Source organism: Solanum tuberosum, unplaced genomic scaffold (genome assembly GCF_000226075.1).
Source record: "Solanum tuberosum cultivar DM 1-3 516 R44 unplaced genomic scaffold, SolTub_3.0 scf00087, whole genome shotgun sequence".
In the NCBI taxonomy this organism is placed as follows: Eukaryota; Viridiplantae; Streptophyta; class Magnoliopsida; order Solanales; family Solanaceae; genus Solanum; species Solanum tuberosum.
Window position 1 is genome coordinate 625,490 of NW_006239017.1, and position 17,968 is coordinate 643,457.

General features: G+C 36.7%; 4 protein-coding genes and 1 non-coding gene across 5 annotated transcripts; 1 reads left to right on the forward strand and 4 right to left on the reverse strand.

Moving 5' to 3' along the window:
* Positions 1–3,407: 3,407 nt before the first annotated feature.
* LOC102583723 (uncharacterized) lies at positions 3,408–5,091 on the reverse strand. The gene has a single exon (XM_006347273.2). It carries the CDS (start codon positions 4,991–4,993, stop codon positions 4,271–4,273), a length of 723 nt encoding a protein of 240 aa, XP_006347335.1. The 5' UTR covers positions 4,994–5,091; the 3' UTR covers positions 3,408–4,270.
* Positions 5,092–5,370: 279 nt separating this feature from the next.
* Positions 5,371–5,456, reverse strand: TRNAY-GUA (transfer RNA tyrosine (anticodon GUA)). The gene is given in 2 exon segments: positions 5,371–5,406; positions 5,420–5,456. It is a non-coding gene; the product is annotated as a tRNA-Tyr (tRNA).
* Positions 5,457–6,145: 689 nt separating this feature from the next.
* On the reverse strand, positions 6,146–9,936 carry LOC102601596 (binding partner of ACD11 1-like). Its single transcript, XM_006347415.2, has 5 exons — positions 9,775–9,936; positions 9,240–9,343; positions 9,021–9,096; positions 7,147–7,230; positions 6,146–7,059 (listed from the first exon to the last, which is right to left on the reverse strand). Exons 1-5 carry the CDS (start codon positions 9,778–9,780, stop codon positions 6,307–6,309), a joined length of 1,023 nt encoding a protein of 340 aa, XP_006347477.1. The 5' UTR covers positions 9,781–9,936; the 3' UTR covers positions 6,146–6,306.
* A 597-nt stretch (positions 9,937–10,533) lies between these two features.
* On the forward strand, positions 10,534–12,471 carry LOC102601933 (syntaxin-22-like). The gene is made up of 7 exons (XM_006347416.2): positions 10,534–10,961; positions 11,052–11,145; positions 11,227–11,366; positions 11,456–11,524; positions 11,709–11,866; positions 11,974–12,074; positions 12,165–12,471. Exons 1-7 carry the CDS (start codon positions 10,738–10,740, stop codon positions 12,228–12,230), a joined length of 852 nt encoding a protein of 283 aa, XP_006347478.1. The 5' UTR covers positions 10,534–10,737; the 3' UTR covers positions 12,231–12,471.
* A 691-nt stretch (positions 12,472–13,162) lies between these two features.
* LOC102584067 (heat stress transcription factor A-1b-like) lies at positions 13,163–17,692 on the reverse strand. Its single transcript, XM_006347274.2, has 3 exons — positions 17,253–17,692; positions 14,577–15,882; positions 13,163–13,569 (listed from the first exon to the last, which is right to left on the reverse strand). Exons 1-2 carry the CDS (start codon positions 17,490–17,492, stop codon positions 14,653–14,655), a joined length of 1,470 nt encoding a protein of 489 aa, XP_006347336.1. The 5' UTR covers positions 17,493–17,692; the 3' UTR covers positions 13,163–13,569; positions 14,577–14,652.
* Between the last annotated feature and the right edge of the window lie 276 nt (positions 17,693–17,968).

Here is a 17,968-nt window from a genome sequence, read left to right on the forward strand (position 1 = left end):
GATATGAGGTGACACAACAATATTTTACCATGAAGAATGAGCCCTTTAGCGGATTCCTTCATTCTTAGGTTCCAGTATACCTTACCTTACTACCTAACTTTGAATTATCACTTCCATTGGTCTCAGGTAACATGCAAGAGACCAATGGAAGTGATCAATAAAATTTCACCTATCAAGGTTGAGGGCAGGATTGTTGCCTGTTTTCCTTTCATAAAAGTGGATTTATGTACTCCCTCCGTCCCATTTTATGTGGCACCCTTTCCTTTTTAGTACGTCCCAAAAAGAATGTCACCTTACTATAATTAGAAACAATTTAACTTTAAAATACCCTTAATGAAATGATTTTCAACCTTACAAATATCTAAGAATTGATTTAGACCACAAATTTCAAAAGTCTTCCTTTAATTCTTAAACACCGTGCCAAGTCAAACAGTCCCACATAAAATGGGACGGAGGGAGTATATCATTTTCCACATGAATCTGTCAAACATGACTGTAAGTAGTGGCCAAAGCCTAGCCATTAGGGCTCCTCGATCAAGTATCTACAATTGCTTTCTTATTGCATATCTACTTGATAAAAACTCATATCTCATTTCTCAATTTTAGCCAACAGAAATGTTGATGGAAATGATCTTTCTATGATAGTACAGCCTTTTTTTTTTGGAATAACTGTGAATGTACTTATTTTGGGTGCATATGTTTTGTTTTCTCTTTTTAGATTTGTGTTATCAGCATTCAGCCCTTTCTTTAAGTTTCCAGATTCAGGCAAGCGATATTTCTCATGAACCACGTTTTTCCCCCTCTATTTTCTGACCGTATTGTACTCCTTCAAATTAAGAGTCTAACCTATTAAACATCAAACTTTTTAAGCATCTGTCAAATGTTTATCAAGCAAGCTACATTTGCATAGTAATCTCAACCTATGTTGCTCGGACTCTTCAAACATGTCAAACGTGTCGGGTTCTCCAAAAATAGTGTATTTTTGGAGAATCCGACACTGGTATGGTGTTGGAAGTGAAGAGTCCGCGCAACTTAGATCTCAACAATGTCTTGATTTTTATTTTCTGTGGTCTTGTTTCACAGAATCGTAATCTTATTATGGTCAATAGTTGTTTTCATAACTTTTCACTGCATAAATATCTATTTGACAAATTTGTGTTCTTTTACTTTGAACTATTCAAAATAATTTGGGTGTTTAATGGCGTATGACCATGTGAATTGGGACTACTTGCTAAGTGTTCTGAAACAAATGGGGTTTGGGGATAGGTGGTTGAAGTGGATCAGTTTTTGTATTAAAACTGTTAGGTTCTCCATTTTAGTGAATGGAGAACCTGTTGGTTTTTTTCCTTCGGAAAGGGGACTCAGACAAGGGGACCCTTTATCCCCTTTCCTGTTTATTTTGGCTATGGAAGGGCTCAATAGCATGATGAGAATAGCAATTCACAACAATTGGCTCAAGGGTTTTAGAATAGGGGAGGGTGGTTTGGAGATGTGTCATCTGCTATATGCAGATGATACCATTATTTTCTGTGAAGCTACCGTGGAACCTATGTTGCGCGGACTCTTCATTTTTGCGGCCGAACCCGTCTCGACGCGACACTGGTGCGGGCGCGGGTGCGGGGTGCGTGTCGGATTCGGTCAATCCGATCCGGATACTTTGACCAAAGCCGAGAAAAAAAATGGGGAAGAAGAGATAATTTCATGGATGGCGAAAGTTGACAACGACGAAGTTGTCACAAGGTCTGGCTGCTCCATGGAAAAGAATAATGAAGAGGCAAAACTTACAAGAATAGAGAGAGAGCAGGCAGATTTTTTTTCTTGTACAAGAACAAAGAGGAGGCGAAGGGCTCCATGGAAAGAACAAATAATTCAAAGTTTTTTTCTTGAAAAAGAAGAGAGAGCTTTTTTCTTGAAAAGGAAAAAAGAAGGCTAGGGTTTCTTGGGAGAAGAAAAGGCAATATAAATGATTATTTCTTTTTTATAATAAATAAAAATAATTATAATTTTTTTAAAATTAATTAGTAACAAGTAATTAATTTATACTTTTAAATTTGTATATCTATAATTGATATCCTTTTAAGTATAGCATTTTACAAGATATTTATTATTATTATTATTATTATTATTTATAATATTGAATAATTTTAACGAATCCCCGCACCCGTATCCATACTCGGATTCGCACCCCCGAATCTTAAAATTTAAATTTTGCCGAATCCGACTCTCGGATTCGCATCCGTCTCGGATACCCGCGCCCGAGTCCGAGCAACTTAGCGTGGAACAAGTTACCTATGTCATATTGGTGGTATTTGAAGCTGTTTCTAGCCTAAAGGTGAACTGGAGGAAAAGTAGTATCTTCCCTATCAAAGAGGTAACGAATGTTCAGTCCTTGGCTAGTGTGTTGGGGTGTGAAGTGGGCATGTTGCCTACTGTGTATTTGGGTATGCCACTAGGCAGGAAATACAAAGAAGTAGAGATATGGGACAGCATTGTAGAAAGGTATGAAAAGAGACTAGCACGGTGGAAAGCACAATATTTGTCGCTTGGGGGAAGAGTCACACTAATAAACTCAGTGTTGGACTCAATACCTACATATGTGATGTCTTTGTTTCCTATTCCTGCCAGTGTAGTGAACAAGCTAGATAGACTAAGAAGATGTTTTTTGTGGAAAGACAATAAAGAGATGGTGAGGATTAATTAGCTTGCTTGATGATTTCTTACTTTTGAAGAGATTGAAAACCAAAAGAATAATTCTAGGTGAGGGATGTTTGGAAGATCTGAACAAATAAATCTTGTACTTATTTTCTTTATGTAATGATTGGTTCACTAGTTTCTTTAACTTCTCCTATTCTTTCTTTTCTATTTTCAACTGATGTCAAAGGCCGTTTTACATAAAGTTCTATTTTGTTTTCATTTTAATTTAGTTTTATTAATTTGGAGGTAATCTTTTCCTTTCCTTTGGCAGATAAAAGTTTTAACGCCCAAACTGTGAGGAGGAAGGGTGAGAACTAAGATGCCTCCAAAAATCATCTCTTTCAGCTGGGTCAGGATAATCTTATGAGGAGGAAGTTCCATATAGCCAACAGATGCTACATGTGCTTGTGCAACCCAGAATCTATCAATCACCTGTTTCTTCATTGCACTGTTGCCACAGACCTTCGATACATGTTCTTTTCTCTCTTTGGACTGACTTGGGCCATGCCAGGCTCTTTGAGAGACGCTTTTGTGTGTTGGTGCTCCTAAAAAGTTGGGAAGTCCATCAAAATGATCTGGTCTTTGGTTCCTGCTTTTTTATTTTGTGCTGCTTATGGATAGAGAGGAACAAAAGGTGTTTTGATGGCATCTCAACTCCCATTTCCTCTCTTAAGGCTAGATGTGTGATTAGTCGTTTTAGGTTTTTTTTTTTAGTTGTTTTAGGTTGGTCAACCACTCCTCTGTAATTACTGTTGAATCTTTCCTAGAATATATCAGCTCAATAGATCTATGTTGATAGTTATGATAGCTTTTTTCACCTTTGTGGGTAATCTCTTTGCAATGCTTGCATCTTCTTGATGATATCCTTTTTATTTCATCAAAAAAAGGGTGAGAGAACCATGAAAGTTCTATTGTGGAACATTAATTTCTGGTTCAGCACAAAGCTGTTGCTATTGATATTAGCACAAACTTTACTTCACCAAAACTTGGTATTTCCAGCCTTACCAACTCATATTTCCAATTCCATGCCAATTTCCCTTTCTCAAGCTACAATCTAGCAAATACAATAGTTGATGATCACATAATAAGGAGTTTGCTCCAGTCTCCAACAATTTGTTGCATTTCTCCCTATCTTAGCATGAAGAGAGCCTCATTCCGAACTCACTTTCTCAGAATTTCCCTTACTAAAAGAGGTCTCATTTCTATCTCTGCATTATTTAGTTAACTACTACTACTGGTAGTGTTATATTTCGGGTCCTACAGATCCTTTCTTTTGCAACCAGTAACTTATAATCATTCCACAGTTTCTGAAATTCAAACTAACACAATAATGCAGAACTGTCAATTAATACTTCAAACCCTTTTAGTACAAAAAGTTGTTTGTGGACTCTATCTAGTTCAAACCTAAGATACCTTTGGACCATCTATAGAAAGTGGCAAAACAAACAACAAAGTTTAAATAGACTAGAAGTACCATATGCAATACAAATTCTGTAATATATCAGTGTATCCCCGTTTTGCCTCCATATACAAGCTTGCTATCTTGCTTTGATTCAACTTGAAGCCTAAGTTTCGATCAAAGAGATAACTTCACGGCCATCAGCAACCAAATAAACCCAGCTATTCCGGTTTTACTTAAAGATACTGCAGATTTCAGTGGTGGAGCTGATGATGGGATCGGACTAATGTTGCTACTTATTGGCTGTGCTGCTGATGGTGGTGACATTACAGGAGGTGATGCAACTAGCCCAAAAGGCGGACTTGTAATGTTATGATCACAAGGTGGAGGCACAGGAAGACTGGCATTAATATGATCAGATGCCAAAGGGGCACCTTCCAGGACTTGATCAATGCCATGGCATCTGATGGAAGCACTTTTAGTGCAGATATTTTGACTAACGACTCTGGCATTGTTGAGAAAGAAATGCATCTTTCCAGAATTGTTGACTCTGAGGAAAACGTCAGGTTTTGAAGTTGGTATCATGGAGCCTGTTGGGAAGTGTTGGAGGTGGTCGAAAAGCAATGGTGATGGTAAGGAATGTCGTTGCAAGAAATCTACCACGTTGTTTTCTTGGATTAATGTTTGGGACAGTGTCTTGTCTCTTGGCATCAAGAAAGTGATGTTTCCTTGTATAAGGTCAACAGGGGCCATGTTAATCAACATTATAAAGGTGAAATAATTTGCTGTCCTCATCTCCTCAATGGCTTGGCGGATGTCTGAGGTACTGTTTGTAGCAGTAGAGACAGATGACAGCAGCAACTTTAGAAGGAATGTTAAGATCATATGATTTCTGGCCATGTTTGGTTGATTCTTTGTCAATGTGCTGTTAGATTTAAGTTGTTTGAAGAGTATTTGATTATATTATTATGATGGGTAATAAAGAGCATATGTGATACACTTTGCTAAGTGAAAGCTAAGCTTAAACATGCAATCTTGCTGCTCCAACAACTAATTAGCCTCATACCTGCTGCATGTATATATGGTAGGTAACTCTGCTAAGAGATCGCTCTATATATTTGTTTTTCTAGCACAAAGAGTGTTGTAATTTTATGATTTAGTTTCAATATTTTTTTTATAATAAGAATAATGTTTTATTTTCTTTAATGCTAAAAGTGTAAAAAGAAATTAAATTTTTCCTTTTGGTTGGAATGGGAAAAAGGAAAATAAAAAAAGTATCCGACCTGCCGGATTCGAACCAGCGACCTAAGGATTTCAGCACTCAAACTACAGTCCTCCGCTCTACCAACTGAGCTAAGGTCGGATTTGCTATTGTTTTGCTCCCACAAAACAAAGTTTACTTGCTTTTGTTTTACTAGTTCTCGTTCCCTCGTTATTTGCTGCTTAGTATATGCATCAACAACTTTTTAAAGTTGTCAATAAATATTATTTAGACACTCGAGAAATGACTTATTCCAATTGACCACCTAAACACATGATATGTTAACCACTCAAACTATGTCACATTCTCTAATTATATTCATCAACCAGAACAAGCGCGAAATTTTATGACTTATTAAAGAATTGTTGTCTTTGATCCTTTATTTAAACTATGTAATATCAAAAGAATGACTCATCTGAATACTTAACCACACATATTACACATTTCGAAATTAAAAGAGGATTAAACAATACTTATAATTTCCTGTTATACAAGCAAACATATGATCATTGAAATTTACAAGTCAATATCAATTCTTATGCAAAAAGAACATAAAAGGAACCTCTATAGAATATTTTGAGATTTGACAAGAAAGAAATCCTGCATGCTTTATTTCTAAGGCATTACTTTTAGTTTAAATGCAAGGAGTTTAACATGGAGATGATGCAGATTTTAATCATAAAAATTAAAGGAATTGAAAGGAGGTAATCTGATTTTTCATTTAGTGCAATATTGAAATAGTAATTGATCTCATCTCTTGCAAATCCCTTTTTTTGTTAGAAAAAAATAAATCTCCTACAAGAATGATGTTCATTATATCATATTTTAGGTCCCAACATACATAAGAAATAAGATTCCATGTATAAATACCATAGTTGATACATAATGACCTGCTCAAATTCGAATAACAAACTAGCGTAAATCGTGCATTTACTTTCAAGATAATGTTGGATTAAGCTTTTGGTGGAAGAGAGAGATTGGTAGATTCCTCAATTCCGGTTTGGGACTCGGGATGTTCTTGTTTTGCAGAAGTTGCTGCAACTTCTTGCACATCACTTTTAGCAGAAGTTGCAGCATGTTCTTGCACATGACCTTTAGCAGAAGCTGCAGCAAGTTCTTGCACATCACCTTTAGCAGAAGCTGCAGCAAGTTCTTGGACATCACCTTTAGCGGAATCTGCAGCTTGTTGTTGCACATTACCTTTTGATGAAGTTGCAGTATTTTCTTGTGCATGACCTTTAGTAAAAGTTCTTCTTTCTTCTTCAGCCAGTTTTTCCTTTGTCTTCTGTCCCACTTCCCCGGCAGCCTTAGTGACTCGACTTAAGGCACCTGCAGCCCAAGTTACCCCTGTCAAAGCATATCTGTTCTTCATGATGGCGGATCCAGCATTGCTAACTGTCTGCTCAGCAGCTGCAAAAGCAGATTTTGACTTTTCCGAGACTTGGAATTTCTGGTCCATTTCTTTCACTTTGTGGTTCACAATGGTTGCTCCTGTAGTTATTTTCTCACTAAGGCCATATTTTTGGTCTAAAGAAGCAACTGTGGCTGAGGTAGTGGATGTGATCTTGTGTCTCTCGTCTAGTGCCTTGGCTTTGCCAACTGCATCCTTGCCCAAGATAAAGCCCTTTGCCAACATGCTGCTGACGACGTCCTCTGCCTTTTGAATAGCAGATCCAGCAGCGGGTGCATTGGTGCTTTCAGTTGGCTGCACATATAAACAGTACACCATTTATGGACAATCATGTGATGGATGAAGCCGGAAAGTCTGCTTAAAACATAAAGTTATACATACAACTGGTGATACTGAAGCTGTAGGTGGGAGCTTGTACTCGGGTGCAAGGACTATTGAGATGGACTGATCAACAATTGTAGCTCCCTAAAAACACCAAGTGAGCTTATCAATCGCAAAAGTGGAGCAGTAAAGGAACAGTCACAAATTGGAAACAGCTCATCCTTGTAATCAAGCAACACTTAAGCTATGTGAACAACCAACAATACTTATGCTAGAATACACTTTATCTGTATCTCTGTTACAAGACTTCAAGTGGATTGAAGAAGAAGAGAAACAATGGTAGTATTGACTTTTTAAGTATAGGATAGTTCCCTTACTCTCCGTAACATCTGAGCAATCTGACATTAAATACTAAAACAGTGAGAGTATCCACAAAAAAAATTGTCAATAAGACTTTTCACACTGCAATTTCCCCTAGAGGTATGTTGATCGTTCTATTAAAGCCATCATGCTGAAGTAAGAAGGCCACACACAAGTAACATGGACCTAGGCTTTTATGATTTCGCTAGCTACTTTGAACTATTCTCTGGCAGAAATGGGGAGCTTCAAGACTTTAAGCACTTTTGTCATCTGCCTAATATAATCCTTCTCCACCCTCCCCTACACATCAAGGAAAAAACGAAGAAAGACAAACTGAAACCTAGCCGTGCACAAAAAAAAAAATTAATAAGAAATAAACATCAACAACGACAGAGAAAATCCAGAACTCACCAAGTCAAGATACAGACAACAATGAATGCTACCGAACCGAAAAACACTTAAAGGAGGTGAAAACTGGAAGCTCATACAGAAGCTCCCCACGTTAGATTGAGGGATGAGTTGTTTGTCTACTTATTTGGTCCTGAGCAATCCTCACCTCATACGGAAGAATCCCACATTGGGTTGAGGGATGAGTTTGTTTGTTTACTTATTTGCCCACCTCATGAACTAATTTTTGGATTGAGTTAGGCCCACGGTTCATTTCTTTATCGTAAGCTCCTTGTATTAATATGAAATGAGGAATGAAACTTTATCTCCCTCACCCCCCGTTGGCCAAAAATGCTAACATTTGTCTATGTTGGGAACAACCAAAGTTATGTGACGACTCTGATCAACTGAATCAACTGTAGTTTATATGGGACCACTTTGGAACTTCTATTGTTCTTACAGAAAGAAAAGGCTCCGAGTGAAGAAACCTAATTGAAAAGGAGATACCAACCAGCAGTGGTGTGTGAAGTACTTATCCAAGTAAATAGATGGATTAGCTCTTAAAGCTCCCCAGTTAACGGTCTCACAAGCTTACAAGTGACAGTTTAACCAAGAGAAACAGTACAAACGTGAAGCAAATTGTCGCCCCTTAGGGCAGCTGATCCTTTGATGTTCCTCAACATAAGCAGTATCCATTTTTTCTTAACCTAGAAAACTTAGCAATCTCATAAATGTGAAAGAGAATCTGAATTTATCTCACATAGATGGAATTATTCAGGACAACCACAAAAGCACAAAGCCACAAACTGTGAGCTAACCTACTTAATGCTATTCTCAGAATTTTGCTGTAGGGACACTTCAATATTCCCATTCTATCACCTCACAAAACAATATTCCACATTGAAGAAACAAAGTTATAATTCAAAAAGATTTAGAAAAAGGAAAAGGGGTGCTAGCTCGTATCATTTTTGATAAGGGATGCTTGCTAACTTAACTAGCACAAAGGTCTTGTACCTTTCATAGAATTTGTGGTGTACACTCAGAGACATAACTATCATAAATTATTCTAAAAGACATTTAATGCCTCCAAAAGTAATACTTCATCAACAAAGATAACAGTTTTTTCATCATTAACTGGCAATTGTAGAAACTTATTAACTATCAAGATCAAGGGGAAGTTTACATACTGAAAGAAGAACTGCAGTCTCTGCACTCTGAGGATCCTTGAATGTTACATAAGCAACTTGTGATCGCTCACTCTCACTATAAAAGAAAATTAAAAAAACATGTAAGTAACCATCAATCATCCTCAATAGGCACATTTACCCCTGTTTATCACCATATAAAATGTTGTGTAAAGATAAGTTAGATGCTGAAAAATTCAAAAATAATAATTATAAACTAACCCTTTCATCTCTAAATATTCAATATCCCCAGAGAAGGAGAAGAACTCCTTGATATCTTGCTCTTTAGCACCCAAAGAAACATTGTTCACTTGCACTGTTTTAACCTATCATAATAATAAAACAACCAAAAATATCAGCAAGACTTTACAACAAAAGGCTTAATTCTTCCACCCCGGAAGATGCAAAATCTCACGTACGGTTACGTAGAGTGGCAGTAAAAATGACTTATCTGTTAACTTTTCCACTATCAACCAAAAAAAAAAAAAAACAATCTTTAAATATTATTATCAGTTATCACCTGATGGGTATATTGCCATAAGATTAAAAGTCGTACCTTTCCTATATATACTAATTACAAAAAGGATATAAAGAAGAATTATTTTGTTTATGTATTTGAGAGATTTATTTACAAATGAAATCGAATCTCATAGAACAATAAGTCACAAAATGGAAAACAAATCATCAGCTATAATTAGCATTTGTGACAGAAAATTAAATTTAAAAAAAAAATAGAGATGTTGAGCTATTCACTTACCGTCATCGATCGAGATTAAAAAAATAGCAGATTAATCAGAGAAGAATAGAAGGAAACAAAATTGGAGGAAGAATCCAAAAGGGGTAAAAGATGGAGGAGTTAGAAATAGAACGTGTTGTACGCAAAAGTTGGCAAATGTTTGTTTCCAATAAGGCCAAACGAATATTGAGGGAGAGATATTTTATTTTTAAGTACAAAATAAATTAATTTAGCTTTCTATTCTGTTTTTATAAAGAATAGAAGTTTGCTTCCTAGTTCTCTGCACAAGTTATATTCAAACCAAATCAATAAATGTAAAATATACCATCATAATTAAGTGGTATATTTTGATTCTTTTATTTTTTAACGATTAAGGTTAATTTCATTAGTTTAGTGCAGATATTCGATGTAAATAATTTTTTTATTATAGTTACAAATGGTTACTTGTCGATTGCAAGCTTCTCCAAAATTTTGTAGGAGACCTCCACAATTCACTGTATTCTTAACGCCAATATTATAACTGCCAATATTTTCAACCTTCGCATGCTATATGGTTTCATAAGCTTTGTCGATTCTGACTTACAATTTATTGGTACACATTATTGGAATACCATATTTGGTAAGTTTAAATAAGTATTTTTGGCAAAAGGGTACTTGGATGACACTTGGAAGAGGTAATATTAGTAAATGATAAAACTGAAGACAAACTCTAACAGCAAAACAGAAATAGCAGAGGCGTTAAGGCTAATGCAACTTCCTTCTTTCGTCGTTTTGTACTCTCTAGTATTAATATTTTCACTTGCACGGCACATCGCCCACTTCTCCTGCTCTTTTCTTGCAAAAACTTATGTATTTTCAAATTCAATTCAAAAGCAACCTCCCCATTGCCAACACAAAACGTTGCTTCTCCTCCTCTTTGTAGACGCAGATTTCTAATTCATTTACAGCAGAAAAAAATTACTCTCTTTTTTGTATGTTTTCAAAATGAGCTTTGAAGATCTTGAATCAGGAAGCTCATTGTATGTTCAAGGAGGAAGTGGATCATGGGAACGACAAACAAAACAAGCCATCACAAATCCTTCTGCTTCTGATAATCGTCAATCCATAGTAGTAAGTGTGTTTCAAATAAACACAGCTTTGACGAACTTTCAACGACTAGTTAACACGCTTGGAACATCCAAAGACACTCTTCAACTCCGCCACAAGCTGTAAAGACTTGTATTCTGTGTTCCTTGATTAAGCGCATTTTACACTGGTGCATGTGTTAACAGGTTTTAATTTCTTGCTTTTCTCTGCAGCCACAGTACAAGGCAGCAAATTGGGGAATTGATAAAAGAAACTTCAGCTAAGCTTAAGAAAGCCATTGAATCAAATCGACATTCTCAATCTAGTGTAAGTGGATGAATTATTTGAACAAGAAAGTGAAGATAGAAGAATGGGAACCTTGTCAGTAATGTTTCTTTTAAACTTCAGGTCACCAAGAAGATCGCCGATGCTAAGCTTGCTAAGGATTTCCAATCTGTTCTTAAAAAGTTCCAAAACGCTCAGCAACTTGCAGCACAGAGAGAAGCAGCTTACACTCCTTTCATCTCCCAGGAAATTATTTCATCCAGGTAATTAACCACTCCAAATGCTTCTGCCACTTTCTTTCTTAGCCCGGATCTATGATCTTATCTTCGTATCTTACATTTGTATTTTGCAGAAGCACAGAGATTCAAATAAGTTCATCGATCAGTCCCGAGAGCGGTTCGACCCTTCTGGAATCCAAAAGGTTAGGAGATAACTAAGTACACACTCGTTGATAATGTATGTTAAGAAACTTTATTTCAGCACCCACGTCTCAGTATGGCAAGGCAAGTTGCTGTAATCTTATTTTTCTTTCTATTTTCCCAAATTCTTTATGCTACCACCAGTTCTTTTGCTCATAGTGAACCCTGGCTTTACTTCTATGGCAGACAGGACGTCGTACAACTGGAACATGAGATTGTTTTTAACGAAACCATCATAGAAGAAAGAGAGCAAGGAATGATAGAAATCCAGCAGCAGATTGGTGAACTGAATGAGATGTTCAAGGATTTAGCCCTATTGGTCCATGAACAAGGAACTATGCTCGGTTAGCCAATATCTCTATCCGATCCGATCCTTTGTCTTTCTTCCTCTGAAATTCCAACTATAACTAATCTTATTAATGAATCTGACATCCTAAAACCCATCTGCCAGATGATATAAGTTCTAATATTGAGAGTTCTCATGATGCAACTGCACAAGCTGCAAAGCAACTTACCAAAGCATCGAAAATCCAACAATGTAATTCATCTATGGTAAGAGTCTATATAGCAGCTATTCCTATGATAGCTGACGAATTGCCTTTAGCTTGGCGCAAAATTGATACTTCCAAATTTTCTTTGCAGAGCTGCTTGTTGTTGGTGATATTGGGGATCATCCTGCTAATAATAATTGTACTGGTGCTAGCATAAAGAGTTTTCCTCCAAGTTACTAAATTGAGATATTGTAGCTTTTTCATCTCTCAAGTGTATGGGTTCCAATTGTTCTACCTGCATCAGTCTGCTAATGTAGATAATTTGTACATCAGTATGACCTTCAAGGTACAGATGTACAGTAAAACAATTTTTAGACACCGGGAACTATCTGTGTTCAGTGTGCTACCACATTTTGTCTGTTGTACGTAATCTTACCTTTCATTTCTACAAGAGCTTATCCCCAGGCTTGAACTCGTGACCTCTTGGTCATAAGATGACAACTCTTACCATAGCGTTAAAGCTCTTCATTTCAATGATCCAGATATAGTACAAATTGGTATTCGACAATCACATTAGCAAGTAAATTACTAAGTACTACCATTTTTTCTTGTACTTCAGAGATGGTAAGAAGTAGTTTGGTAGGAGAATACCATCCCAGCATTATCCTCCAAGTCCTCCCTTAGCTCACTGACATTCGTCCGTCCTTGCTAGACTAGTGGTTCTATACATAATTTACATAACCAAAAGGGTACAACTATTTATTTCTTGAGCTCCACGCATCCACCTGATCCCAACAAAGGCAAAAATCAATTGATTCAACAGGCAAAAAAAGATATTACCTATTGGCTATTGCGATTGATCCTTTCTGACCGCATTCAATCGAGAAAACTGATATCTATCACAATTGAGTGCATGTGAGGACTAATCTGCTACCAGAGTGGGTATTAATCTCCATCAAACATTGGTAATCCGGTAAAACTTTACCCACACGGTGTTTACACCAAACCATAACCCAAATGAAACATTTCCACATGGGCAAATAAAGGTTCTTCCTCTATTTCTCATAAAATAGCAAGCAACAAAGAGAAATATAACCAAACTAATGGCTGCAAACTAAAAACGACCACAAATACTTAAGACTTTCAGAATGACCAAATATTAATCTGATAATAAGATACTGGGAAAGGAAAATATGTTCATGACTGTTAAGCTCATCATATCTAGAAAGAGAATCGACTATATGATGGGAGAAATCTGCTTAAAGTAACCTTTGCAGATTAACAGTATCACATTTTCTTGAAAGTTTTACTTACATCTGTATCAAATCCTCACTGTCATTCTATTATGTTTAAAAGAACTATATACACCACCAGTAACAATCTTTTAGCAACCTTTCCATCCCCCGCATCGTAACTAGAATATCCAAATACTCAAAGTGTTAGAATCAAAATGCATTAGGCACATAACATATTTTTCTACTCAAAACTTTGTCTGTGGTGAAGACCAGTCCCCCCAGAAAGGCATTGCTGTCAGTCCACCAGTACAGCGCATTCACCTGACAAAAACCACAGAAACATGATGAGAAACTAAAAGCCCCTATGCTCTCTCCAAGCATACCAAAGGTTTTAGTAGTTGTGCTCAAAGCAAAACTATAATGTTGTAAAGATTAGAACATGCATACTAGACATAGAAGGTCCTGAAATGAAATGGAGAAATATTGAAACCTGACTCCACCTCGAGATGTCATCCACCCACCCATATAATGCAGAATGTTAAGATATAAAATCAATGAAACATCTCTGTTCCCACTACAAAATAAGAATTAACTCAACAAGAGATTTTAAGCAACCAGCAGGCTGTCAGCAGCATACAGAGTCACATAGAGCTATACACTGAAAGTGAGATACCTCTTTTTTAATGGAGAAAATGAAAAAACTAGTCCCTTATGTTTGGGGGTTGGTCTAAACCTGCAAGTGAATTTCCTCTATGTTAGCAGTATACAGAGTCACGTACTAAGGCTGTTATTGATGGTACACGTGAGATAAAAAAAAGTTGATCCATTCGCTAATTCATATAACTGAGGGTCGAAGAAAGAAAATGGTGTATTTAATTGGCTTGAAAAAGATTTTTCTTAAGGTACGAATAGGGGGGAATAAATCTGGAGAAGTTCATGCTGATGGTTCTCTTCAGTTTAAACGGCTAATTGGTAACCATGCCTCTCACGAGCCAACTGCATCAAAGCTAACACCACCAAGTATTCTAATAATAATAGAGACCAAAAGTGCTCAATGGTAGTAAACATGAAAGGCTAAAACTACTTGGATGTATATATAAATGCCCATTTTAGACCTTCCCCCAAATCATAAGAGAGATTTTATCAGTTTCTCTTGAGTTATGCACGCATAAGTTTTTCGCATAAGCTAGAATTACAAAAACTTCGGATAAAAGAAAATGTTGTGTAAAAATCAAAATTAAAGGAAATGGTAAGAATTTTGCAACGGTTTGTCAAAGGGATAGGAAAGTAATAAGCTCATCATAGTGAATAACAAACAAAATTTCTACCTTTGATGTTTTCTGGATTCAACTAAAATTCACAATTTCATTCACTATGAGAGCCTGATGTGAGAAGTCCCATCTGTTAAGTAAGATGACTCATACGCTTCAGTTCTTCACAATCACTCTCTTGAACTTCTGGAACATCCTCTTCTTTTGCTAAACCATCTTCTAATGCTAGAGAACCAATCTCATCCTTATCGCCAGTGAGAGGGCTTGCTAAAAGAATCTGGTCCCAGAAAATGTCATTTATGCCTGGAAGCTTAGGCATCTCGTCCAAAAAGACATCATCCATAGAAAATCCATCAGGGACAATGGATGCTACATCATCCACAATATCTTGCATTGTTTCAATGTATGGCATATCCCCGGTCTCCGGCTGCTTAAGGTCAGTTATTTCAAGAGTTTCCGGTGTATTGAACCCATGTCCTGAAAATTCAGGGTTCACATGATCCGTCTGAGAGTTGAGCGCATTTAATTCAGGAAACTGAGGGACCTTGGCTTGCCCAGGAACCAGACTAGGGGAATACTGGATCTCAGGAATGACAGATAAACTAGAGTTGAATGGAAATCCTGAATCTGACATCAGATGAGATTGTGAAGAAGTTGCCAATTGCGAAAGAGTAACCTCAGAAATATGAGGGGATATACCACCAGTCTCTAATGTATTTTCAAAAGACCGGGCGCGATTAGTCAAGAAACCATGTGTATTCTTAACTATGGTCTCCAACCTACCAGATGTATTAGTTTTCAGGAGCTTCTGCAGCAATGCTTTTGCTGCCTCATTCATCAAAGGCTGGTAACGGACTATCTGCCTGTCACGCAAAGTACTGACCTGCTTGGCTGCATAATTTTCTTCTTCCTGGTTGGGGAATCTCCTCTTCTTATTCATCCCAGGAATGCGCCTTTTACCTTCATTCTGTTGATGAACCAGTTCAGCTATAAAGCCAGGGCTTTGCAAGGCCTTAGCAAGGAATGTCATCGCTTGCTGTTCCCTTTGCTCCATTAACTGAAGACGCTGCCCAACATTCTCCAAGCGGTGATCTGTTGCCTTCTGCTGCTGCCTCAAATTGACTAGCTCCTCCATATGAATACTTTTATCTATTTTAAGCCTTTCCACCTCTTCTTCAATTCCAATCTTCCCAACTTCAACACAAGATCCAACAGATAAACTTTGCACTTGGGAGGCAGTCTCCTGATGAACCTGCATTTGAGAGGGTTTTCGCCTACTTATAGTCTTCAAGAGGTGCTTCTGGCCTCTAAGAAATCCCTCATTTGCAAATTCCCAGCAGTCTGGATCAACCTTCTTGTAACCCTGGTTGATGAAAGGGGATAGCAAACTGTTAAAAGAGTAAAGGCTGCCCAACATATACAAAGAATATTTGTAACCGAAATACACAGACAACAGAGAATGACAACACTGTATTAAGTATTAACTGCATTACACAAGAAAATAATTCCCTCGTCATAATTAGAAGAGATTCTCATCGTCAATCAATTACTTAGAACATTGAAACCTGGACAGAATTGTTGCAGTATCACATAGATACACTTCATTTGATGTCTTGAAATTGTTATTCAGCAGACAGGACTAGCAAATGATTGGATTGCTAAAATAAGAAGTTGGGAATGGAGTCATGTGAGATTGTAATACTTGTAGTGATTTGTATATATCAACTTTTTCCAACAAAAATGTCTTCGCTTGCTTACAATTTAGTCAATATTTCAGCACATGCAACAAACACATTATAAACGGAAATATTGATGTTACTTATTTTTGTTTTTGTTTTTTTTTGTGGTGGGGGTAAACCAGACCTTTTTTTCCTGTTGGAATACTGTTATCCCATGAGAAAACATTACAAGCCCTGAACCCAACTTTGCAAAGCACACCAAACACTGAAATTACCATTTATCTTCCAAATATTGAATTCAAGATAGGCCCTAAACATAAACTTCCAGGAGATTAAGTCTGCTTTACCAACCCTGCAGACCTTTGAGCTTCCAGGCACTTTGTCCTTGCACCTCCTTGGTGCTCCTTCTCTAAATAAATAGAAGTCCTTTTACAGATAACATTTGCATACATAGTGATTGCCTCAAGTCACCCCCAGTTTTTCTATTTAAGATATTTTCCATGGCCAACTAATAATCAGTTTACGCAGCACATAATTTGCTAACTATGAAACTGAATAGCAGGAAGGACACACTCAATGTAAATGAAACCTTTGAATGATATTCTGAACTAATATACTAATCAGAAATTCTCTTCTAATTAGATAGAAAGTTTTTGCCTATTTGCTCAAATTTTGCAACATCTTTCCAACTCAATGTGCTAATCATATATAATCTCAGGATAAGATATCAACAAATAGAAGACAAATAAGATATCTTATATAAGAGCTACAAAACAACCTATCCAAGTAAAAACACCTAAAACAACAGAAAAAACGTAAATAAATCTCGCAGAAACAATCACCATAGCAATCAGCTGTGTCTCAAAATTATTAGTATATTTCCACTTCATTCAGACCGATGCACATTAGCTACATTCAGAATCCAATTCAACACTTGAAAAAAAAAGTGGTTTATTTAGGGTTTAAGTAAATTTCTGCAAACACGAAATCACAAGCAAAAGCATAAATTTCGTAAGAGCGATGAAACAAAGAAGAATTTTATTAATTTACTAACATAAGTATTCAACTGCCTGACGAAACTGGAAAAGTTATTGTGCTTAAAATACTTGGGCAAAATATCCCTGGAAAACTCCGGCACATTCCATACGACGAAACTGTTATTACTCTTACTCCACGACACAACAGTGTCCGTCGACCGATCATCCACCATGTCATACGTTTTGCTCAGAAAAGGCGGAAGCGAATTTCCTATCTCATGAACTCCTTCCATAGTTTTTTCGCCGTCCGGCGACATTCTGACGGTTGCTCTGTTTATTCACCTGGCATACACAGATAGAGATACGAAGAAGCAGAAGTTACACGAGGCACTAGAAAATGGTTTGTAGGTCTCGCGATTCGAGGAGATGGTGAGAGAGAAAACTTGTTTGTGGAAAAAAAAGTGATAAAGACAAAGTAGCAGAGTTCAGACTGAATTACTCAAAGAATAAATGCGTCCACCCCTTTTGTTCCCATTTACTTGTCAACCATTTTTTTGGTTTATTTTAATTCGAATAAGCGTCGAGTTGGCTTATTTTAGAGCTTCAAAATCGAATTCTAAAAAAATTTATTGATGAGTATTAATTTAGTGATATTGGTAATGATTTTTTTTTTAAAAGTTAATCAAGTTTTAATAGTTGAGGTTTTATTTTAATGGATTAATTAATAATTCCTTATTAAATTATTAAATTATATTTATATTATTCGGTATATAAAATCTTAATCGATAATGAT